Below are 25,250 nucleotides of genomic sequence, written 5' to 3' on the forward strand. Positions count from 1 at the left end.
TATTAATTAATTTATTTTAACTATTGTTAAAATTTTATTGAAAACATTATATTTACCATGATGACAACAGATTGAAGCTGAAATTAAATTAATCACTTTTCTTCCGCATTTTTCTAATGACTATTCACCCAATGTCACTGAGGTTCCACTATAGACAAAAAGACAAAGAAAGCATTCAGAGAGTAGAATAAGCGACAAAACCAAAAATCAGACAAGCATGTGTGACCATCAACCAGTGAAGAGGTGAACATTCTTCAGTAAGGTGAGTAGTTTTAAATGACAGGTAAACTCAGGTGAAGCAGGTCCCGCAAAGTCTAGGTTACTGGCCGTGATTGCCGCTCCACCTCCAAAGCGGATGAAATTCCATCCCTGTCCTTGACAAAGAGCCCGACGGGACGTCAGTCAAGCTTACAGCGACGGGCCTCCCATCCAATATTCACAAGCTTCTCAAGCTGTAAATCTACACAGGATAACCTCGACACAGCGCCGCGGCCCAACACTGAGACATCTCAATGTCTAGCTTCCCGCAGGTCTGGTTTAAAGTAACACAAAGCTGGCACAACTCTGAAGGTGCTCGGGGTACAGAACAGGCAGTTAAGGCGGCCGGTCAGTGTAATCGTAAGATAAAGAGTACCACAACCTCCTGCAAGAAAGACTTTCACAGAGCTCGTACATATCAAACCACGAGCAGCTGAAAGTCTTCACTGTCACACCACATATGTTGCGTTATCCTTTTATCAGGCAAGGGACCGTATTTGGTAAGTGAGTGTTTAAGATGAACCCTACACACTTTCACTATGAGGCTAAATTCCTCGCAGCAAATACAGCGAAAAATATATGATAAATATATTTTGGGATTGGACATGCAGGAACGGAATGCATTCGGCCCCTATTCCCAATTTTTTAGTGTCGTTTCACACCTGTGTCATAGTGGAGCAACCCCCCCCCGCAGAACATGAAATGCTAAACCACTGTCAAAGCAGACAATACTGAGAACTTCAACAGTGAGCTCATCTTTGGCATGTTCTGCTGAAGGACAATGCAGAATGAAGAGCAAAATATGTACAGCGACCCCCACTTGTTCACTGCTCAAAAAGTAGCAAAACGCTGACATTACCTCAAGAGTAAGAATGACAATCAGTGCCAAAGGAGACAAGTCAAGCTTGTTACTACATTTGTTGTGATATTTCAACCATAGGTCAACACTTCGAGTCGTTCTATACCAAGGGGTCTGCAACCTGCGGCTCTGGAGCCATATGTGGCTCTTTAGTCGCTCTCCTGTGTCTCCCTGTGGATCTCTAAAAAAAATGTATAAATTAATATATATTTATTTTTACATATTGTTATTTATTAGTAGGGGTGTCAGGTGATTACAATTTTTTATCGTATTTAATCGCATGACTTCAATAGTTAACTCACGATTAATCTGTTCTAAATGTATAATAAGTTTTCATACTCTTGTTAACATAAAAATGTTAAACTAATAAAAAAATATGGCTGCATCTTTTAGTCTGTGATTGCATAATAGTTTATAAAATTGAGTTTAAATTATTGTACTGTAAAAAGTGTGATTTTGATTTGTGATGAGGTCATTTTTCTGCCACTAGACGGCATAATTGCATTTTTAAGACATTAATGACAGCTCAATGCATTTTCTTTTCATATTAAGAGCTATTTAATCTTCAACATTAAGAAAAAAATTTAAATTACAACTTGACCCCAGTCTCCACAAATTTATGCATAATTATTAAATAATAATTAGTGCAAAATGTTGACATGGACGTGTCAGCTGCGTTGCAACTGGAATTCCCCGAGTACAGGTTTTCCAAGTAAGGTGCGGTCATTAATCGCACATTTTTAAAAAATGAATGGCGTTAAAAGAACTTTAAATTAACTCACTAATTTTGACACCACTATTTTTTAGTTATTAATTTTCAAATATGATTTAGATATTTTTTTAAGAATAATTAAAGATTTTAAAAATGTCAGAGTCCAAATTTTTACGTCGTCAAATAGAGGTAGATTAAAATGTATTTAAAAATGTCCAAAAAAATGACCATTAAATTTCCAAAAAGGGAAAGAAAAAGTAGAAAATTACCATAAAATGTCTACAAAAATGTAAAAAATATTAAAAATTGATAGCAAAAAAGACAAAAAAATGATTTTTAAAAAAACTACATGTTCAAAAAAAGAAAGACAGAAAATTACCATAATATATCCATATAATTGTAAAAAATGTCAGAAATTTGACAGAATGGCAGAAAATCTAAAAATGTATGAAAAACAAAGCATGAAAAAATTAAAAATATATAACAATCCAAAAGCAGAAGATGAACGGTAGAAGAAAATGAATCTCAAAGTATTGGATGCTGCACATTTTTCTGTTATGGTGTAGCTCTAATTAGCACTTGGGCCTTCAGTACATTAGACTAACACTGTTTCCTTCATCACATGTTCAAATGTTTTGCAGCTCCAGGCAGATATTTTTTTGTTATTTATTTGGCCTAAAATGGCCCTTTTGACAGGAAAGGTTGCTGACCCCCGTTCTATGCAAACACATAATACATTCCATTCGGTGCATTCTCTGGTTCCTAATTAAATGTGAGCTCGATTACAATGGCTGACTCACCCAATTTGTCTGTTGGTGGATGGAGCCTGAGTGATGACGGAGCTGGACTGAGGAGAGGGTAGTGCCTGCTGGATCACGATGCTGGTGTCGTGGTTGCCCATTCTCGAGTGGGCGTGCTGGTGTTGCCCCCCCTGGCCGTGCAGAGAGATGTTCTGAAACGCCAAATACAAGAGTTGAGGATGAAGTGAAAATGATCATAATGCTGCATAAAAATTACCCTTTAAGGATGGCACAAAACCGCTAAACAGCAAACCAACATTAAAGAACTAAATTATTAAATTTTTCACAAAAATCAAGTCGCACAAAATGTCACATTATTTTGGTATAGGCATAGGCCAATTAACAGTTTGACGCTTTACCATGGCTTTAAAAAGCCAAAGTTTCAATTAGCTAATACTGGCTGTCACCAGTAATGTACTCTTCTTTTTCATTTTTTTTTTTTTAAGGAGACTTTAACCAGGACAAAATACGATTGGCTTGCAGGATTTAGTAAAGAGCCGCCCCTTTGAAGTTAATTGCCCCCAATTAACTCCCCCACTCCCCCCTTCTAGCAAGCTAGGTGACCAGGTACAGATGGGAGCAAGACAAAATACACACTGTTTATTGCTAAATTGCTGATTAATAAGCATTGTCCAAAAAAAAAAAAAAAAAAGTTAAAAAATGGTGCCAGTGTGTACTAATTAGCTCCAAGAACAACATGAGTAGCCCGTGAATCTGTTAAAAAAAAAAAGCTCACCAACGAAACTTAACATGGTACACGTTTGATTTATACCAAATATTCTATATTTTGTTTAAAAGTAAAATAGTGTTCAATGGTGACAAAAAAATGCTGTTTTTATTTACCCAAATAATGCTATATATAATGATTTCTAATCCTCACGACTGCGTATTAGGGCCACGTATAATTCGTTTTTATTTTCTTTTGAGGGGTGTATATTAAAATTACATATTAAAATTGTATGTTTATATACTGTATCATCCGTATGTATTACATTATAATATGACTGTGAATGACGTACAGATTACATTTGATGCACAGGATATGCAAATTAGACATTTTTCACATTTTTCAGTGCTATCTATCATTTGTTCATTTCTGTGTACTTTGCTTGCTGGGACTCGCCCCCTGCTGACTTGGCAAAACCTCCCGTCATAAAGCATACAGACTGGGGAGGCTAGACGTGGTTGACCCGGGCACAGACAAGATTCAGAGTCAAAACACTTGGACAACATCCTTAAGTACAACTTGCACCACACATTTTCCCAGACAGGCAGATTAGATAAGAAGTCTGTCTTGTGATGATTTGACGAGTAGCACCGCATCGTCTTCATCTGCCAAATCTACAAAGCGTTGCTGTATGATGATATGTTTATTTTAAATGAACAAAGGACTCCCCTAAACATTGCTGCACGCCTGCGTGGGTATTGTCAGCACGGCAAGACGACAAGACTGAAGTTTTATTTGAAGTTACAGGTGGAGAAGTCAATCTCTCATCTCCTCACCTGTGGTGGATGACAAATATGTCAATGTCAACAAGACCGACGAAAGGTCATAGGCTGGGGCACTAAACTGAATATACAACAACACATAAGAAAATGTTATCCAAAAAGTCAAGTCTAGGTGCTGTTTATAGGTTTTTCTCTTCTTCGTGATTTTTTTCTTATCATTGTTTTTGATTAACTAAGAAACCATAACCCCCCTTTGACCGGTTTACATCATTCTTGATGAACAAGCCTACTAACATATGACCAGTCAAAACAAAAAATATGTGGCGCCATGATTTTTCCACATTTGTTGGAGGAATTTACTTTCTATTTTTACCATTTGAGTCATGATGGAAGGGTTCACTCTCCCCCAGAATCAGCCCCTTAATCCCAATCATTCAATTCAGGAGTTTTAGGTCACATGGAGGTCACTGTGCTCATTAGGAACTTTTTGAGGCAGCATAAATTTGTCTGTACCCTTCCCCAGCACTGCAATCCCAATCTAGGAGGTCTACAGACAATTCCTTTGACTTGATGCTTGCAACTGCAGGACGTTGAATAGACAGGTGTGTGCCTTTCGAAACCATCTCCAATCATCTGAATTTGCCAAAGGTGGACTCTAATTCAGCCCGTCGAAACATTTCAATGACGATCAGTGGAAACAGGAAGCACCTGAGCTCAATTTTGAGATACATGGCAAAGGCTGTGAATACTAATATGTACAAGTTTTTTTTTTTAAATACACTTTACACTTAAATACACAATATTAGGTTAGGAGAGAGATTTTCCACATTTGACTTTACTGACTGTACTTTTTGACTTTTTTTCATACAGCAACACCCTATAATGACAACCCAAAAAAAATAGTAATAAAAATACTTTTTAAATAAATTTATAAAAAATATTATTATTATTTATATAAAATAAAATAAATAAATACATTTGATATATGTATTTATTTATTTAATATAATACATATTTTATTTATTTATATAAAATAAAATAAATAAATATATTTTATATATGTATTTATTTATTTATTTTATATAAATAAATTTAAAAAATATTTTATATAAATAAATAAAATATATATTATTTTATTTAAAATGGATTTTTATTGTTATTATTTATTTATTTATTTTGTTTGTTTTATTTATTTATTTATTTATTTTTTGTCATTATAGGGTGTTGTGTGTAAAACTGTATGAAAAAAAGTCAAAAAGTACAGTCAGTAAAGTCAAATGTGGAGAATCTCTCTCCTGACCTAATATTGCAAAGCAAAAGCGGTGGAAAAGTGATATGATTGATGACTGCACCAGATAGGAGGTCATCAGCACCTGACCTGACCCCTGTCAGAGAGCATGCGGCTTCAGGTTCACCTGTTTTAACCCGATGCTTCTATTCCCGCAGTACCTGTTTGGAGTCCTCTTCTTCCTGTGCTTTGCAAAACTCCTGCTCGATGGAGCAGTCCAGCTCGCTAAACAGTCCCACCTCCTCGCAGTTCTTCAGGAAGCGCGTTGGCGTTGGCGTCTGGTCTACACATCAAGCAGCAAAGACGAGCATTATTATCACTTATTTTTGATTGATTGGACTCCATTTATTATTTCCATTTAGTTCTGTGATGTTTGATTGCATGAACGGCTTTGTTTACATTTGCAGCATTCACATAACTGCTTGAAAAACAAAAGGTGCATTACTATAATGTGGTTGCTATTAACGTGACAATTTGTCAATTCGATGGAGCAGGAGAGACGCTTGTCGACAACACCTGATAAAGTACAGATCTCACCCACCAAGCGGGGGTCTCATTTGTTGAGGGCACTCAAAAGCTGCGGTATTCAACTTGGCTTTGTGGGGTGGGGGGGCGCAAGGATCAGGTTTCAGACAGTTGAGGGTGATTTTAGGATCAGGGTTGTTTCAAAGGCTAAAAGCAGAGCTCAGAGTCTGTTTATCTACTTTCAGGAGACCAAGGCTTGTTTCACTTTGACCTATGAACCCAAAATAAGTTTTTTTGGGTGGCTAAAAGTGCTTGAAAGAAAACGAAAACATTGATGTTGAGTTGTTGATAAGACCTCTAACTAAAACCATTTTGCAAGAAATAAATTAATAAACTACTTAAAAAAATTTTTTCACACATTTCATGACTGCTCGTCATTTTGGAGAGGCTCAAAGGAAGAGCTACTTTCATTTGAAGCATTTCTTATGAAAAAATATGCAAGCGCCTCGGAGGTGTGTAACCTGAGCAAGAAAGACAAAATGTGATCTTGCAGTCCAGGAAGAGGGCTAAGGGATGACACGTGTGGCAGACAGACTGTATTACGGATTGGTTTTTGCACAGTAGATTGACAGATGATGTTAAGATTACGGAAATGAGACAATCAAGTTCATGTGCAAGCAATTCTTTGTCATCCATATAATAACAGTAATCATAATTATAAGAATAATAAATGTGAACACGAACGGATGTTTGATTATAAGTGCCTGTGGTTCCTACCTAAGAAGAAGTCAACCTTCATTTTGTCTTCACAATAAGATGTTCTATAGTTCAAACACGGTTTTCTGATTAATATTGTGTTTGTGGAATATGAATTAAGCAGCAAAATCCACTCTTTTTTTTTGTATCCATCTCAAGGGGCAGCTATTTTGTCATTTGCTGTTGACAGAAAATGACATCAGAGTTGCTCGGGGCTCAGGTAACGACCAATCGCAGCTCACCTGTTAGCATTTGAAATTAAATTTAAGACCAACTTCAAGTGTTCCAGGTCCAAAGTTGCTACAGTACATAATTGACCACTAAATCTACCTAACTTAGTTTCACAATCGAGATTGCACAATAGTCATAAACTAAACTATTTTTTAAGAATGATAATCTCAAAATAAATTAATTACAATCATAACGTCCTAATTTTCATGTGTTTATTTTTTAAAGACTTTTGAGAGATTGATTAAAGACATTTTAATGCCATTTAAGGCCTTTTGATTTTAGATACATGGACATAAAGGCTATCTCTGAGTTTAAAACATTTACATCCAAACTTAAAAACTGGTTGAAAATTAATCAAAACTATGCCCATGTGTAGTGAATGAATGGGCAACATGTATTATTGTACTCTATTATATTAACTGATTTTATTATTTTTAAGGAGTGGAATTGTTTTTGTGTTTTAGATTGTGAATCAATTGTAAAAAGCTCAACCAGGGACGGGAGTTGTAAGTTAGCTTCTGCTAAACTTTATATGCTCAACATCAGTTGCAAGCTTTGTCTGATTGCATTGTCCTTGTCAACAAAAAAATAAATAAATGTAATGCCTAAAAAAAAACAATGATCTGCAGGAAGCCTGAGAAAATGGTGGGTAATAATAATCTTGCCATAATAATCTAGCAGACTTTTTATTGTTTTCACAGAAATGGCGGAAAACCTTTTCCAAAACTTTTGAGATACAATTTTAAAAGTTAGTTTTCAGTCACCAAAACGCTTTAGTCACGAAAATGAATGTTCAAAATGACGTTCTTTTGTTTTTCCACACTGGTATGTCCAAACAGCACCTAAGATTAAGACATTTCTTCTTTTCATAAACACATCATACATGTACCCATTTTTATTTACGTGAACGTTTGCATGTTTTTTTTTTTTTCAGATAAAGAACCTAATGATGACCAGATTGTCAGATAATAATTTACAAGTCATTATTGCCCCCAAAAAACACAGTTAGCAATATTGTAAAAAAATAATAATAATTAACTCATTCACTGCCATTGCTGGCTATAGAGGTCAAAAATTCATTTGAACTATTTCTATTAGTTTAACATTTTTCTCACTTTTGTTAACAAAAGTATGAAACCCTAGAATTTTTTTATATTATTGTACATTTAGAATAGATATAAAATTTGTGATTAATCGTGAAGTCATGCTATTAATTATGATTAAAAAAAATAATCGCCTGACGCCCTTAATTTTTATTAATCTTTTTTTTTAAACAAAAGATTATTAAAAAAAAAATCTTACTTTATTTAATAAAAAAAAGAAGAAGAAAAGATTAATAAAAATTTGGAGATTTTCATAATTACTCCCATGACTTCACTAGTTAACTCGTGATTAATCACAAATTTTATAGATTTTTTAAATGTACAATAAAAAAATATTTTTCTATGTTTTCATACTCTTGTTTGACGTCTATAGCCGTCAATGGCAGTGAATGAGTTAAAAAAAAAATAGACAACTGCGATGTTAATTGTGATGCAACCAAAAAATTGGGTGCATCTAATCTTTGTGCAGGTGCAAATAAAAAAATAAAAAAAGTTGGGCGCACCAGTGCAACAAGTTATTGCATTGTTGTTATTATTACAGTATTCTTATGTTATCATTGTTGTTATTATTTGGGATAATTAGGGATCCGTATGCTAGTGGGGGGAATCTTCTGCAACAAGTTACATTCATAAATACCTTCCCATAAATTATCAAGCCATCTTTTGACTAAACACCTTTAGCAGAAGATCAACCTTAATGATGGCCGAATGCAAATCGACCGAGTTGTGAAGGCACTCAATAAACACGATCGTCTCAGTCATATGTCAGCATCTGTTGGGCGTGTGCGTCACATGGCTGTTAACAAGATTACAGGCCAAGCCGTAACTCACCTGATAACAAGTTGTCATTCTTTATGGAAGGAAACTTTAGGGTCATCTCATGTTTGTGTCGATGTATCATCAGATGGTCTTCAGTGGGGAATCGCTGCATAGGAAATGTATAAAAACAAAGACTCATTTAAAAGGTGTTTTAGTGAATACAGCTAAAAAAAAAATAAACATTGTTTATATGTAAAAGATCATGAGGTCTTTCCTCTCCTCTTCATATTACGCACATGAACACACACTTGCAGTGTTGTTTTGTCTTGACGCACTAACCTGAGAACAGCCAGGAGCGTTGCAAATATACGGCCTTTCCGGGTCTGAGTTCATCACAACTTCTCATAAAACTAAAAAAAAAAAGACAAAAGAGGAAAACAAAGAGAGGGAGTAAGTGATGCAGGTTTTCACAGCAGCATCCTACAGGGAAAAATACACTCATTTGTGTGGCATAAAATTATATTGCACCTGTAGCCAGCTGCAAGGTAATTTCAGTAATAAACAACGCCTGCTCACGCTTCACTTTAAATTACATTAAAGTAATGGGTTGTGGTTTTCAAGGGCTGAAAATGATGGATTTAGCAAAATATCCTCTTGGGACACCTGACAAACAAAAGTCGTATGGAATTTAGAGGCAGACCACATCTGCTGGCTAAAGGTTAGGAGAAAATTGTTTTCTCCTCAATTGTTACCGTAATTTTGCAATTGGAGAAAAATTTGACAAATTGGTTAAGACACTCAAATTTCATTTTTTGGTTTTGGGGATTATGTCTTCAAGTTTCATCATGAAGCAGCCATTTCACCGTCAGTTTCACTCAGTCGGGTTTTATGACAGTAAAGGACGAGAAGGGCGAGATTTGGCAGAGCAGCGCTGACGGCATAACATGCAGTTTTGTTTCGGAAGTTCAGGCAGTGGGTTGGATGCTAACTGCTACCGTCAGTCAACAACTAGCAAGCTGCCTTTCAGCTTTGACACTCGTTATTGTGTTTTATTGTTTGTACAGTTACGGTAGGCATTTTTTAAAAATCTGATTAATACTGTGTTAGTGGAATATGAGTTATTCAGCCAAATCCACTCACTTTTAGCAATTTCAGCGGGCGGCCATTTTGTCACTTGCTGTCAACTGAAAATGACATCACTGTTGCTCAGGGCTTAGATAACGACCAATCACGACTCACCTGTTTTCAGGAGCTGGTACAGATAAAAAAACAGGAGGATTTTGCTGTTTAACTCAGATTCCACAAACACAATATTCATCAGAATGCCGTGTTTAGACTACTGAATACACTTACGACAGATTGTTTGGGTTGACTTCTTGAAGATAATTTCTGAAAATGTACAATTACATATTAGAGACGGAGAAAGGCTGAAGTGCAAGGATTTTCTTTTTTTAAAAAGGGAAGTCAACTCAAAGAAAATATCTTGACTGTATGTTCTATGCAGCACTACTAGTCTAAATACAGTATTCTGGTTAATATTGCCTTAGTGGAATATGAGTTAAGCAGCAAAATCCAACAGTTGTTATCAATATCAGAAGGCGGCCATTTTGCCACTTGCTGTCGAGTGACAATGACATCACAGTTGCTGAGGTCTCACATAACAACCAATCACAGCTCAGCTTCAGAAAACAGGTGAGCTGTGATTGGCCGCTGCCTGAGCCCTGAGCAACTGTGTTGTCATCTTCAGTCAACAGCAAGTGGCAAAATGGCCGCCCCCTGAGATGGATAAAAAAACGGCTGGATTTTGCTTTATATCTCATATTCCACAAATGTAATATTATTCAGAATGTCATGTTTAGACTAGTGAGGTCACATATAACATATTATTATTGTCAAGAAATGTTTACGGTTAACTTCCCTTTAGAGGCGCCAGCACGTGCATCTGGGATTTGGGCTGACCTGACCATATTAGAGTGCCTCATTGTAAGCCAAGGGTAAGGCAGAAAAGTGAGAGGGTAAAACAAAAAAGTCAGTCTTGACAGCCAGCGAGTGGACCGGGGCTTTGTGCTGTTGTGGCCGCATTAGAGCGCCTTGTTGTCACAGTGCAGAAAAGCCCCGCAGCGACCCGGCGGGATATATTCCAGCTACCCGAGGCCTTAAGCGGATATATCTTTGTGGCTCAAACGTAGTAATACACCAACAGCATTTGAGAATGGAAAGAACTTAATTTTTCACAAATTTAAAGCCTCATTTTACATACTTGGCCTTTTTTTAATTATTCAAATTTGGCAGGGATGCAAACAATACTCTTCTCTGTGGTGGGTTAAATTAAAAAGACATTTATTTCCACTTCACAGAAACTTTAATATTTACAGTGGTTACCTTCTTTTTACATTTTTATGACGGATGTTAAAATTTGATTTAAAGCATTGCATGTACAGTTAATGGCTTATATTTTACATTGGCGTCTGTAACTAATTATTTCTTTTGGCATTATTTCCTATGGGAAAATTGTTTTGAAATCCAAACAAACTGGAGGTTAACCAGCTTTCCGAGATGGAGTGTGTTCAACCTTGGAGCTTCAACTTTATTGGAGCACTGCTTTTATTGAGCAGAGCTTACACACAATTTAGAGACAGACTGAAGCACCTGGGGAAGAATTGGGGGATTTTAATGCCTCGCTCAAGGAGAGCATTACATACTCTGACCCTGCCATATCATTTTGGCTGCTGGGAATTGACGATAATAAAAATAAAGACAGTACAAATATGAATTAATTTAATATTGCCAGGCGCTGCCGAAAGTAACATTTGCTATGGTCAAGTACCATGCCATATATTCTACTATGATAAAAAAAAAAAAAAGAAGAGTAATATATTAATCTGCAAACAAATTTATGGCATTTTGTAAAATAAGCATGTGTCTTGTGTTCCATTTAAAAATAATATTGTAAAAACCCCACAAAGAATTATAGGTCTACAAATGCTCATCCCTCTTTTCACTTACAGTAATTGGAATGTGGACATGGCAACGACAAAAAAAGAGACACATTCGGAATTCATCTAAAAATGCATTCATGGTTGAGCACCAGCGGAAGGAAAAAAAACCCACATCAAAACATTTTAACGGCTTCTCAAGATCAATCCAAGGCCGAATATGTGACGGTTTAAAGGCTCTGGGACCCGAGTGCATTTAGGAAAATACAACCTTGACTTAATATTGCAAATGCAAAACTACAAGCAGGGATTGACTACCTGTCTCGGTTGCAAAGTCCAATGTTTGATGAACCCGTCTAACGCTCAACCTTGTTGACGAGATGAGAGCTACGTGGAAGTCAAGGACATTTGGAAGATGAAGTACAGTTGTAAGAATAGATTTTTTCAACAGCCTACAATCACATATGAGCCTGGATAGCTCAGTCGGTAGAGCATCAGACTTTTAATCTGAGGGTCCAGGGTTCAAGTCCCTGTTCAGGCGTAGTCTTTTCAAGGCAGGAGTGGCACAGACCCGTATGGTACATGGTTGGGTAATTAATGCACTTCAAACCCAAAATATGAGCAAGGTATTATGCATATGGAAAATACAGTTTTTCCATATAATAATAAAACAATCCACTCTGACTTCAGAAAGCGAGAGTATTCTTCGTTCCACTGTTTAGGTCCTGCTTGAATTTTTTATTTTTATTTTTTTTCTGGAGGTCCTGCTTGAACTGTCATCGGTGGCTTTTCAGTCACTGTTCATGCAGCTGTTGGTCAATTATCATGTCAATCATTATATCAGCTCATCATTTGTTGCAAGGCCACTCGTGTGTCGATAATTCATTTATAATTATGTGCAAGATTAAGGTTTACTCTGTTTTTATAGCTCAAGAACCAAATCAGAAAAGGGGTTCCTGCCCATGAAGCAAACTTAGAAAAATACATCATGTACAGTTTTGCCTTACCAACATATGTCAAGGACACAGGAAACATGACTGGAAAAAAAATCCTTGACTAAGTAATTGTGTGTGTGATTATTAATCAATAACCATTTCACCCAAAACTAAATCGGACCCGTTTTGGATTCCAGGGGTTCCAGCACTAAGTTCGGGACCTGCCACGTAAATTGTACTTTAGTTTATTATCATTATTTATAAAAGCGCCGAATGCCAGGACAAGTGTGTGACACTGACTTGAAGTATTGTTCTAACTAGTCACAAAACCAAACTTCTCGTTTTGATATTATATATGGATAAATACCTCAATATTGATATTAAAGAAACATAGTGAAAACATATACATTTCCTCCTCTTGGTAAAATAAAATACAATTTGAGAAGATGATTTTACGACATTTTTGTACAAAATTTGTTTTTTGAAGGTTGACGATTACCGCAACTTCTATGCTACTTGTCACTAGTGCCCCCGCTATGCAGTTTTGCATTAAGCTAACAGATGTTTGTGGTTTAACTTTGTTATTCCTCTTCTTAGTCAAATAAAATAAAATGTAAGAACATATGCAGCCTATGTAACACTTGGGGTTGCTTCATTTGTGTTTTTTGAAGGTTGACAATTTTCGTAACATCTATGCTACTTGTCGCTCGTCGCACTGTTGTTTCGCGTTAAGATAGCAGACTATTGTGGTTTAACTCTTTGTTATTCCTCTTCTTAGTAAAATAAAATAAAATGTAAGAACATTTGCAGCCTATGTAACACTTGGGGTTGCTTCATTTGTGTTTTTTGAAGGTTGACAATTTTCGTAACATCTATGCTACTTGTCGCTCGTCGCACTGTTGTTTTGCGTTAAACTAGCAGACTATTGTGGTTTAACTCTTTGTTATTCCTCTTCTTAGTAAAATAAAATGAAATGTAAGAACATTTGCAGCCTATGTAACACTTGGGGTTGCTTCATTTGTGTTTTTTGAAGGTTGACAATTTTCGTAACATCTATGCTACTTGTCGCTCGTCGCACTGTGTTGTTTCGAGTTAAGCTAGCAGACTTTTGTGGTTTAATTCGTTGTTATCCCTCCTCTTGGTAAACTAAAATAAAATATGAGAAGTTAAGTATATAACACTCGGGGTTGCATCATTTGTGTTTTGAAGGTTGAAAATTACCATAACATCTATGCTACTTGTCGTTAGCCCTCTATTCCGCTTTCGTGGTTTAATGCTTTCTTATTACTTGGGAGTGACAAAAAAAAACATCAGGCTGAAGCAAGCATGTTTTGCCTCTTGTTTGGAATGATGTTAGTTATCTGTTGAGCTGTACACAGCCACTCTTATACCAGTACTAACAAAGCGTACGACATGATATCGCTGTACTTTTGAAGTACGGTGGGCAAAATGCAGGCGGTAATGTCTGATCTAATAATATAAGTCGCATCTAGTTGTCTGATTGTGGGATGCTGTGTCCTTATTTAAAAAATGTGTTTTCTCTTACAGGTCTGATGTGGCAATTTTGCTGCGTCTCTTTATACAAGAGGCTATTGAAAAATAAGGGTTGCTATAAAAGACTGATGATTTACCCTGATTAATTCCTCCTTATTGCACTTCATATTTGTCATTTATTCCACACAACACATTTATGATTATTTTACCTTTAGGCAAGTTCAACTGGGCCCCAGATGTAAACTACTTAAATGTGTTTTTTTCATGGCAACAGACTTATTTCCTCAAGCACAGTCAAAACACTCAAATATTGTGTTATGCTAAGCAGTGCTGTTTTCCCAACAAGCTGTGCTTCATGAGCAAGCCTGCAGAACCAGGTCTGGACAGGGTCTCTCTGTCAGGGACCAACGAGGCCCTGCTCTCGTTTGCTGTCACCGGGTCGCTGCGGGCCCCTAAAAACTCAGCTGGTCCCCTCTGACACAACAAACAAAATATGAAGCCAAACTGGAGGGAAAATGGCGAGTTTCATGCGCCTTTGCGTTTGTCACTTGTTCTGTCTCTACATCCTTCTTGAACATGTTGACAAAATAATCAAAAAGAAAAATATATAATGAGCCAAATGAAAAATAGGTCTTTCCGCATTTCAAATAGGTCCTCCGGCACATTTGTCAAGAAATTCAAACCATATGAGGTGAAAAAGGTGTAATCATTAATTCTGTCAATGACCCAATCACTTTCACACTTCTCATAATCAGTGCTAAATGCCCTTTCCTCAGAAAGGCCACTTGGCTCTTATGTGATAGATGTTTCGCAAAGGAAATTTGGTTGCGCTTTACATTAACTATAACCTGATGTGTGCGCAGGGGAAGGATTAAGGGCGCGGAGTTCAATTTCAAGAAGAAGTACGGGAATGAATTCTCCAGGTTGAGTGCATATTTGAATTTCAACAGCACATCAAGGGAATGAGCGGCTGGGGGTGCAAAGGCGGACGGGGTTAAAGCAAGCGAAAACATGCACAGCAATTCAAACCTCCAGCTCCCCTCAGCCCAGGCCTTTGACAGCGCAGGTTCAAGGTGGGATCACGACAATCCCTCAGGCGGGGAACGCGGACCACATAGACAATATCTTGCGCACAACCGCAAGCTCTTTGACTGAACATGAAACAAAAACACTAAGTAAGTGTACACCTCAATAGTTGTCACTTTGCTGCTGTCTTCCTTACATGTAAACTAACACTGGCAATTATTAGAATATCATTTTCGGACACGACTACTATTCAGTCTTAATACATCAGGTGTGCCGCGGGAAATTATTCATTCACAAAAAAACACTGTATTTTTGTTCATATATCTATGCCAGCAACATATAGTGACAGACATACCGATTAAATGCGTTTCCACTAGATGTCAAAAGGTACATAGTTATCCTGCGCATGCACTTGTTGAGACATTGTTGTTTGATGTTGTGCCAAGGGATTTTTCCGGTATCAAATATGCGCTTTGGCTGAATATAGGTTGGGTAACACTGCTCTAAAAGATGTTTGTTTATGACTGACTGAGCAAAACTGTTGTCTGAACCGTGACTGATTTCGGAGATTTAGGCCACAATTAGGAGAGGATGGTTTCACCTTGAACACATGTAACAACCATCACGAAAGAAATGGAATGGAAATGCAGGTCATATTTCATTTGCAGCTGGATAATCAACAAGCTGATTTGAAATATGGGAAGAATTAGGTCCGCATTCAGCACTTAAGCATAGTTAGTTACATACAGTACGGTCAGTAAGATTTTCAATTCTGGCGATAGAAGCGGCTAAGAAGGACAGAAGTAGAAGGTCTCTGGTTTGAGCCCCACTCATCCAAGTTACCCTTGAGCAAGACATTCCACACAGCAAAAAGTTGAGTGTGAAAATGACTCCCACAGAGTCAATTTCAACACTTTTCCCGAGTTTTTTTTTTTATATACCACACTCAACGGAGTTGAATTAACACTTTCAAAATAATTGTTCATTTTATACTGTGCCAGAGTTTCTCATCTTACTCACTTAGCTTGTTTGTTCTCTGCAGAGTTGATTTAACCCTAAATAAATCAACTCCAACACTGACCCCCATTTAAGTGTTAAAAATACACTTCGGGGGTTGAAATCAACTCTGATACATTTAACACCAAAATGTTAACACTACAATTTTTGTTGTGATGAGTGCAGTGCTTTGCTTCAAAGTATCGTATCGGTACTTGCAAATGACAGGCGATACCATTTGTAGCCATTTTACAATCAGCAACTAGAAATTTGAAATTTAGAAGAATATAAAATTGCTATTTTAAAAAAAAAATGCTATTTTGGGATATAGTTCTCTTTTTTTTTTTTTTTTTAAGTTATCTGTTATTGTTTTTTATGGGGGAAATTTTAGATATCAAAAGTACTAATGGCATAGGTAATTGGTATCTGTGACTACTCAAGAGTTGAGTGCATGTACTGGTATCGTTTGAAAAAAGTGGTATCGAGCATCTTTTCAGTCACTCTTCAATCATTTTCCCATTTACACGCAGCAGTTTGATTGGTCGTCATTTGGGTACACCAATCAATCATTACACATATCAACAAGAATTACACATGCTAGTTTACATAGCACATAGTGGCTGCTAAGTGTGATGCATTAAAATCTAATTGTTTTAGAATCTAATTTTGAATAGAAAGTGACTTTTTTCATCCTTAATTAATCTGTGGCTATACAATTGTGTGGAAATGTAAAAATAAAAAAGTTATATAAAAAGTAAGCATACTAAAATCATTAGCATTTGTAATATGTTGTGTTGACTTTGTTGCCTTGCATATGTCAAAGTATTACAATTTTATTTCATACTTCTGTGGGGGTTTTGGGTGAGCATAGCTCAAAACCAATGCACAAGTGCATGTAATGCATTACAGTTCAGAAGAAGTGATACTTTAAAATTACTACTTTCAAATGACAGTTTACTTAACACATACAGTACAGTAACGTACGGAACATGTGCTTAACACAATAAAAACAATAGATGACATCAAGCGTATAATGCTGGAACTGAAGTGTCACTGGTCAAGATACCCTTGAACAACTCATTTTACGACAAAAAAAAAAAAAAGAGTCATCCCTTGTTACCACTAAACTGTGTTTACAGTGATGGATTAAAACCAGACAATAAAAGAACAGTAATCTTATGAAAAGCATTGATCTTATAATAAATGCAATTAAGTATAACAGGCTCTCTTTAACCGTGAGCTGCTTTTACAGGAGTATGCATACAATGTCATCCATATTCTGTACCCCCAAATGTAAGGAGTGCTTATCATCAGGCTTAAAGCTTTTCTATGAGGCGTTTGGTTACTATAAATAATTAAAGGGGACACGCTGGATAATGGTGAAAGCCTACATGATCATTTATCAACACTCACGGCAGCATGCACTGGACACAAGTGGTTATTGATAGCGTGTCACATAAACATAATGACAGTGGGGAGTAATCAAATGATTAGAGCCTATATGTGTTTTTTAAACCCCGTCAGCACAAGCTCGCGAAAAAAAGTAAGCCTCAATATCAAATATCGACTCAGCTGCAAAATGACGCAATGATGTGGATGACTTTACTGCAACAACAAGCACGAGTGCTTTTCTAAGTCGTTGTGATAGGAAAACAGTGAGGATAGAGGATATGTGGTGGGCTGCAGCGCGCGCGTGCACCGCACACCGGCTCGGATGCCTATCCCGAGATGGGACAAGCATGACAATGAAAGGAAGAGAAAACCATCCGAACCAAAACAACCGGTGGAGCCAATGTCATCGTAAACATATTGTGCAATTATCTGCCCATAGATATTCAATCGAGCAAGCGATAAATTCAGTGGACTTCAAACTTAACGGTCAACACCCAAGTGACATGTCACTGCGGCCGACACGGCGAGAGCATCGTGACACTTAATCACAAGTGACGTGCATCAATGAGGAAGAAATAATAACTTAAACGACAAAACAAGCTGTTGCATTCAAAAGTAGCGAGGAATGCGTAAAAAAAAAAAGCGTCCGGCAAAGCTGCAAGGACGCGTGCAGCCTCCCCCTGCGAGGCTTTCAACTTACCAAACAAGTGTAGAAAACGCGAAGCAGCCTCTCAGAAGAAACCACGTTGGACTGAGAAAAGATTACAATACGATCTATTTAGAGAAGCATAACGTCACCCCGGGGTGACGTCACGTGGGATTCCTGAAGTTCTAAATCATTGCGGTCTGCTTGGAGGCGGCGCGAGCTGGGCGGAGTTTGCAAGTGCACACACCAAGAGGATGGACCCGGCGCTGGACTGCATGGGTCCGGCCGGGGTGGGTGTGGTGATGAGCTGGAGCTTCGGCCCGGCCAATTAAGTAGACGGCAAATAGTGGCACTGGAGCTGGACTAAACATCCCAGTCCATTACAATGAATACAAAAGACACTCTATCTGCTTAAAGTTATCATCCCACATTAAGTCCACACTTAAAACTCATGGGTCAAAAACAACCCAATTTGGGTTACTAAAATTATGACGTACCCACTAACTTTGTTGAACTTGACCCAACTTTGAGTTGCTTTGTACAAAATAACCCAATTTATTTTAGATTGTTTTGTCCCCAAAAAAAGAAATAATAACCCAAATCAGCTGAAACAGCTAACCCAGTGCTGGGTCCAAAAGCAGAGGCTGCTCCAGGATTCTTCTCTCTTTGTACAAAACCACCAATTTTTTTGGTACAATAAACAATTTTTGGGGAAAGATGGAAATTGATCCAACACCCATAAAATGTTAGGTCAAAAATGTGGTTTTAGTAGAAAAAAAAGAAACATTAAGTTGCTGGGTCAAAAATAACCTAATTTGGGTCAAAAATGAAAATGGACTGACCCACTACTTCCCTCTTAAAACTGCCGTGTCCCCCCCAAAAAAAGGGGGGGGGGGGGTCAAAATTGCTGCGAACTGGGTCAATTTAACCCAACTTTTTGTTTGCTTTTTGTACAAACCAACCCCCAAAATTGGGTTGTAAAAGCTAACTAGGGTCAATTTAACCCAATTGTAGGTGGTTTTGTTCTAAACATTATGCGTTGTTTTGCATGAAAACAACTCAAAGTTGGGTCAAATTGACCAGAGTTAGCGGGTTGGTCCAAGTTTTGGCAACCAAGTACCAGTAAAGTAGCAGTGCAGTACATTTTTGCCCCAAATTAGGATATTTTTGCCCCAGCAACAGTGTAGTATAGCTGTGGTTAAAAATAATACAAATTTTAGTGCCAACATTTTTTCAGATGAAGAAGCAACTTTTGCCTGTCAGGGGTCACGACAGTAAGTGCTCACACGATATGTTGGGCTCAGTTTTGACACCGGATGCCCTTTCTGACAAAATTTACCTATTTTCTATGTGTGGGATTTGAACCCCCAATCACGATGTCCAAAATCAGCAGTACCCTTTTAAAGAGTGATACTTTGACTTCATTGTACAGTTCTCTAGCCTGCCCAAAGTCAATCTTCAACCCTATCTGTTGGTTCAAATTAATTACCGTAACCCAACTTGATATCATATTTATGAACGAAATCCGCTACATGAATGACATCCACCACACATATCAGCGAAACGCAGAATCTGTTTGCCAGCGCTTGGATCAAATCTACCCAAATCGTGTTAAAACACCTGCACCACAACTTAGACCTGGTTTTACCTGGTCTAACGGCTAGCCTATTTTCTGTCACCCAATTGTCAAGTGTAATAGGAAATGCCGATCTGCTAAATTCCCGAATACGGTAAAGTAGACTTGCCCGGTCTGAGTGCATGTCGCTCAACTTCTATATTTTGGTCCGCAGCAGTCTCATACCTGCAACCCCCTCCTGTGCTCAAGTGTTACAAAAAGTCTTTATGGATTAAACTATGACCCATCCAAAAGTTTTTATAGGCTGTAATAGAAGTGCATTTATGCGCCTCAAGGTACAATCTCCACTAATGCACCCAATAGGGCTAATTATTGAGCTCCAACTGTTTGTACCGCTGCCAAAAAGCAACACGTTTGCTCCCAGTCTGTTGAAGCCAAGTCTCAAGGGTACAAAAGCAAACGCAGTAGACCTGAACAGTGTAAAGTCTGAACCGCTATTGTGTATGACCTGAGCAGAAACCTTAGCAAATCTCATAAGATCGCAGCACGCTTTAACAGATTAATTCTGAGCGTGTGTTTTGCTTTTTCATTGGCTTTATGTGGCTTTTTTTGCAACACTTATTCAGCAAGCCGAACCGCTGTCGTGCAAGAGTTCAGCAACTCTCGCAAGACTTGAGCTCTGAAGCAAAAATATGGAAATTGGTACAGCTGCTGGAGGAATGCCAGTCCACTTTCAATCATTGTCGAGTTGCTCTTGATTAGGCAGCAATCCCCAAATGAATGGCTTTTCTTTCCTCCCCTGGATTCCTCCTCCTTGTGGCTCAGATTGTTCATGTGTAGATTCCATATGTTGATGGAAAAAATATGGGATAAATTAAGTTTTCCCAAAGGCGAAAATGAAGACTAGGTACACGCATAGGCCTACCAATTTTGACATCTTAACAGATTTGAGAGTCCATACGTGATGAGGAAAATTAGCCGTGTGTGCTTACTGTTCTTTTATTGTGTGGTGCACTCGAGACCAACACAGCACACCACACACATAAACCCAAGATAAAAAGTAGTAAGTGAAGAAGAAATATAAGAAGCTAGGCTAACTGTTAGCCTGTCTGGTAGCTGCACTGCGACTCTTCTTTTTGTTATTTTTATTGTGGGGAATGATTTGTGGAATACATTACACAAACACTCAACACAACCGTTTCATGTTACAAACAGAAAATGGATTGACTGAACTTGGAATGGTAAATATTGAACAGCTTTAACATTCATAATTGTAAAAAATTTAAAATCCCTCTTGCTAAAGCCCACACCACAGGATATTTTTTTTTGTGATATCCAAAAATTGTGCCATTGCCGATTTTGATCGCAAGTGAAGGGAATTTGGTCCGCTTCTCAATATGCGTGTGTGCATAGATTAATCAATTAATCAACAACAAATTGATGATCAAATAAATCAGGAATTATTTGGATAATCAGTTAATCATTTTAAGATCTTGTTTCATTTAAAATTGTTTCAGGAAATTCAGAAAAATCTCAGCCTTTCAACAGAAAATAATATCAAATTTCTGTAGTACTTTATGAATGCAGACTGATTATCTTGGTGCTTAACCAAAAATTTGAAAACATCGGCTTTTACTTTGTAAAACAATGATCGGCATTTTTGCCTATTTTTGGATTTTACGGACCAAATAACTGAATTATAATCAATTTATGTATATTTATTTTCTGAACTGTCACTTTGAAAGGATGCCTTGATTTTTTTAACACGTTTTTATCTGAATCGTTTGTTTATTTTCTCAACTGTCACTTTGAAATGATGCCTTGATTTTTTTAACGCGTTTTTATCTGAATCATTGACTAATCGACAAAATAATCAACACATGAATTAATAATTAGCGTTAGTAGCAGCCCTACCTAATTGTTTACCATTTGACTAAATTTACTTTGTCAACTATGAGAATAATAATGATCAAATCTACTTGAGTACTACCATATTTTTAACATACTTTTAATGCAGTGCTTCTCATTTTATTGTTGTTACCCCCCTACCCCCCAAAGAGAGGAAAATATTTCACGCCCCCAAACCCACACAAAAAAAATGCTGTGACTATATGCAGTGTAATTTGTCTATAAAATTGTTGTAAATACACCTCTACTCCTTGTGCACTCTGACAATGACAGCAACACTGCCATCTACTGTAGTGGATGTGCAATTACACTTTATTCTAGCATGGCAAACAAAACAAAAAGCTAAAATCATGTTCCCTGGGGTCACAATCATTAACAATCAATTCCACCCAATCAATTGAATTCTTAATAATTTATTATGCCCATGCATAATAACTGTTCTGCTTACTTTTGACACGATGATTGCCCCATTCTAATAGTTGCATACAGAAAAGAATATTGCAGATTCGTGCTTTCCATTCACATCAACTACAGTTTGCTCCACAGTTTTAATGTGCGTCTTTTTCAGCACATAAGAAGAGATTTAAAGGACTTCTGAGAACACGCCATTTATTTAGTCGCTCTGTTTGACCCGCTGGTGCCAACCGGCTGTGATTTCTGGGGGCCACAGACGCTGCTAGTGAAGCCACAGCCCGGCTCCTGGGATTAATGACTCCTCGCACGTTGAGAGATGTTTACCACTTGCCTGCGACCACTCCGCTAAGAGCACTGTCACTGAAACAATAACGCAGTCTGAAAAGCCCTCATAACTCAGCGCTCCTTCGCCTGTGTCTTTTAACCAGAGCCTTAATCAACGTTTATGACATCCTTTTGTCTCTTTATTGCCAATATATTACCCAAGCAGTCCAAACATTATGTTCTCAGAGAAGCAGACTATTAAGGCTGGAAAGCGCAGATGCAGTTTGGGTCAGTGACCCACACTAAAGCCGACTTGATCTATATTATACTAAACCTTTTATTATTATGCCTTTGTGCGACGCTTATGAGGAAGTTCACCTTGGAAGGCATTGAAGAGCAAAAGATGCACGATCTATAAGGGTATTAAAGATCAAAAGTAGCTCTTATGAGTGATATTGTACAGATAGACGCAAGCAATGCAATCGTATCAGGTACCGCATGCAAAGACTGCCACTGCTATTTTATAAGCAACGTCGGCTATGACTTAAACACAATAGTCCAGTCAACCTACAAAAACAACCACAAATCTCCATTGCATCTTCATAAGCCTTTGTCAACATACCTCAAAAGTTGCTCCTAACAAAGACTTTTTGTACCATCCCTCGGGGGGGGAAAAAAACTTGTAAAATGGCCACAAGCAGATTAACAGTTGAGCCTATACAAGCATGACTGCTGAACCTAATTCAACAAAATGTATGGAGTGGGAGGTACCCCATAGATAACCCCAGTGACATTGCAGCTCTCAAACACTTCAGTCTGTAACATTTACATTAGGTGGCTGGAGAATGTGGCTGCCTGTCTGATGCGTCCGCGGATTTATTAGGGTGGTCTGTGTGCTTACCATGGGCCGATGGCTCTGTTGACATCGGGCTGATGTTTGTGTTCGGTCTAATGAAGGAGTAGAGGATCACACTGAAAAGGGGAAAAACTTCTAGGAGAATATCATAAATCACAATAGAACAGCTATACATATATATATATATATATATTTATATATATAACATTTCTATCTCTTTTTGTACCTGTTGTTTGTTGAAAGAATTTTTAATTTTTAAAGAACAAGTATACAAAACTTTTTTTTGGATGCTCACCAATAGCCTTTTTTTTTTTAAAAATAAACTAATAATGTTTTTGTATTATTACTAACATGTTTGTACAGTTAAGTTGCTTTAATGTAACTCTAATAAATTATATTCATGACATTTTAATCAGTTTACATAAGCCAGTATTTTTCCTCTTCGTGTCCATACAAATATTATGATATACGGCATACGGTTGATCAATCGCTGCAATATTTTGATTGTGACAAAATGACAGTTATGCAGACCATTATTATAATCTTGTGACAATATTTTACATTGAGTTATTCCCTGATCACCATCACTAATTGAAGCCCATGTCAAAATATAAAAGAGTAAATTATTTCTTGATGTCAACAACTATAAAATAAAATGTGGCTTCTCCCTGTTTGAATAAACAGTTCAGTAAATTTTGATTGCTAACAAACACAAATAAGTCTATTATCTCATCCATGTTTATGATCAAAAATGATAAGCTGAAGCTTTTCTCATCAGTAACATCATTCACAGGAAGACATCACTGTATGTACCCATCCATATCCCATTACTCTTATCCTCATTAGCTGAGCTGGATCCCAGGTGTTTTTTGGAATGTGAGGAGTGGGGGGGGGGCGGAGAACTGAGAACTGTGAGGCAGATGTGCTAACCAGTTGTGTCGCCCTGTATGTGCACAATGTTTTCAAAAATATAACTTTTGTCATCGCTGAGGAGTGGCCCTCAAAGATGATCAAACACACAACCTACTGCATATTGCGTTTGTTAAAACCGAAATTGCAGCAAAATATTGTCTCATCAGGTCCACACGAGCATGGATTAAACCTAACCAACACTGCCCCACTGTGGCAGTAACATTGCTTTACACTGCTTCGTCACATAACTCAGGGGTGGGAAAACTCTAGTGATCGAGGACTACATTCATTATTATTTTTTTATGAAAATATAAGATAGGTCACAATTTAAAAACAAGTTAGTATGTATGTAAAATAATTAATTAATTAAATTTATTTATTTGAAATTATCAAATATTTTTCATGATCCATCCATCCATTTTCTGTTCAGAGTTGCGGAGAGCCTATGCCAGCTGACTTCAAGCAAAAGGCGGAATACGCCCTGGACTGGTCGCCAGTCAATCTCAGGGTAAAGGGACAGACGACCTTTCACACTCACATTCACACCGTCACTGCGTGGGAACTTAACCCATGCTGCTTGCAACAGGCAAGTGTACACCAATAACTCAATTGATAATTTATTTAAATATACATAATTATTCTATAATTAAAAAAACGTAGGATTGTATATACAAAAATTTTGCATTTTATTACTTATATTAAGATCAATCTGAACAAATACATTTTAATTAACCAATTTTCAGAAAAATCTGATAAATTAATGAAATAAATTCAGAAGGACACGTGACGATATAAAATTGTAAATTGTGTTTGGTGGTCCGGAATAAAGACTGTGGACATAGTCTTTTTCTTTTCAAGTAAACACTTTCCTTAGCAATCACGAAAAAGATGTGGTTAAAAAAATTAATCAACATACCACACTGACTTAACTGACTCTGAACAAATGTAATTAGTGGCCTGAGCAACAAATAAACTATATTTATCAGCGATACGGTTGTTGTCGGTACAGATTTCTACAAACTGAATGAATAAATGAATGAATTTCAAAGACGTAATTTTGAATTCAATACATAAAAATAAAAGATACAAGGAGTACGGTATTCGAAAAGGTGGAGGAAGAAGTAAAACCTACAAATATCCTTTGTCTTTTTGACCTCTGCCTGTTAATTTAGTCTACTGTTTTTTTTCTATTGCTATATAAACATTTAAATTATA

At 37.1% G+C, this 25,250-nt stretch overlaps 1 protein-coding gene and 1 non-coding gene across 5 annotated transcripts in view; one reads left to right on the top strand and one right to left on the bottom strand.

Moving 5' to 3' along the window:
• creb5b (cAMP responsive element binding protein 5b) overlaps window positions 1-25,250 on the bottom strand; it is a 72,554-nt gene that overhangs the window by 47,004 nt on the left and 300 nt on the right. For 2 of the 4 annotated variants that reach the window (XM_077574900.1, XM_077574903.1), the window contains exons 1-5: window positions 18,160-18,273; window positions 9,020-9,090; window positions 8,753-8,846; window positions 5,528-5,649; window positions 2,630-2,781 (exon numbers count right to left, since the gene is read on the bottom strand). In XM_077574900.1, coding sequence (XP_077431026.1) covers window positions 2,630-2,781; window positions 5,528-5,649; window positions 8,753-8,846; window positions 9,020-9,073 — 422 coding nt within the window. In that variant the 5' untranslated portion in view covers window positions 9,074-9,090; window positions 18,160-18,273. Of the gene's footprint in view, window positions 1-2,629; window positions 2,782-5,527; window positions 5,650-8,752; window positions 8,847-9,019; window positions 9,091-10,033; window positions 10,179-18,159; window positions 18,274-25,250 lie in introns of those variants that run through there. The other 2 variants (XM_077574902.1, XM_077574901.1) reach the window with 2 other exon arrangements.
• On the top strand, window positions 12,085-12,157 carry trnak-uuu (transfer RNA lysine (anticodon UUU)). The gene has a single exon. It is a non-coding gene; the product is annotated as a tRNA-Lys (tRNA).

The sequence above is a fragment of the Vanacampus margaritifer genome, chromosome 9, assembly GCF_051991255.1.
Source record: "Vanacampus margaritifer isolate UIUO_Vmar chromosome 9, RoL_Vmar_1.0, whole genome shotgun sequence".
NCBI classification, from domain to species: domain Eukaryota; kingdom Metazoa; phylum Chordata; class Actinopteri; order Syngnathiformes; family Syngnathidae; genus Vanacampus; species Vanacampus margaritifer.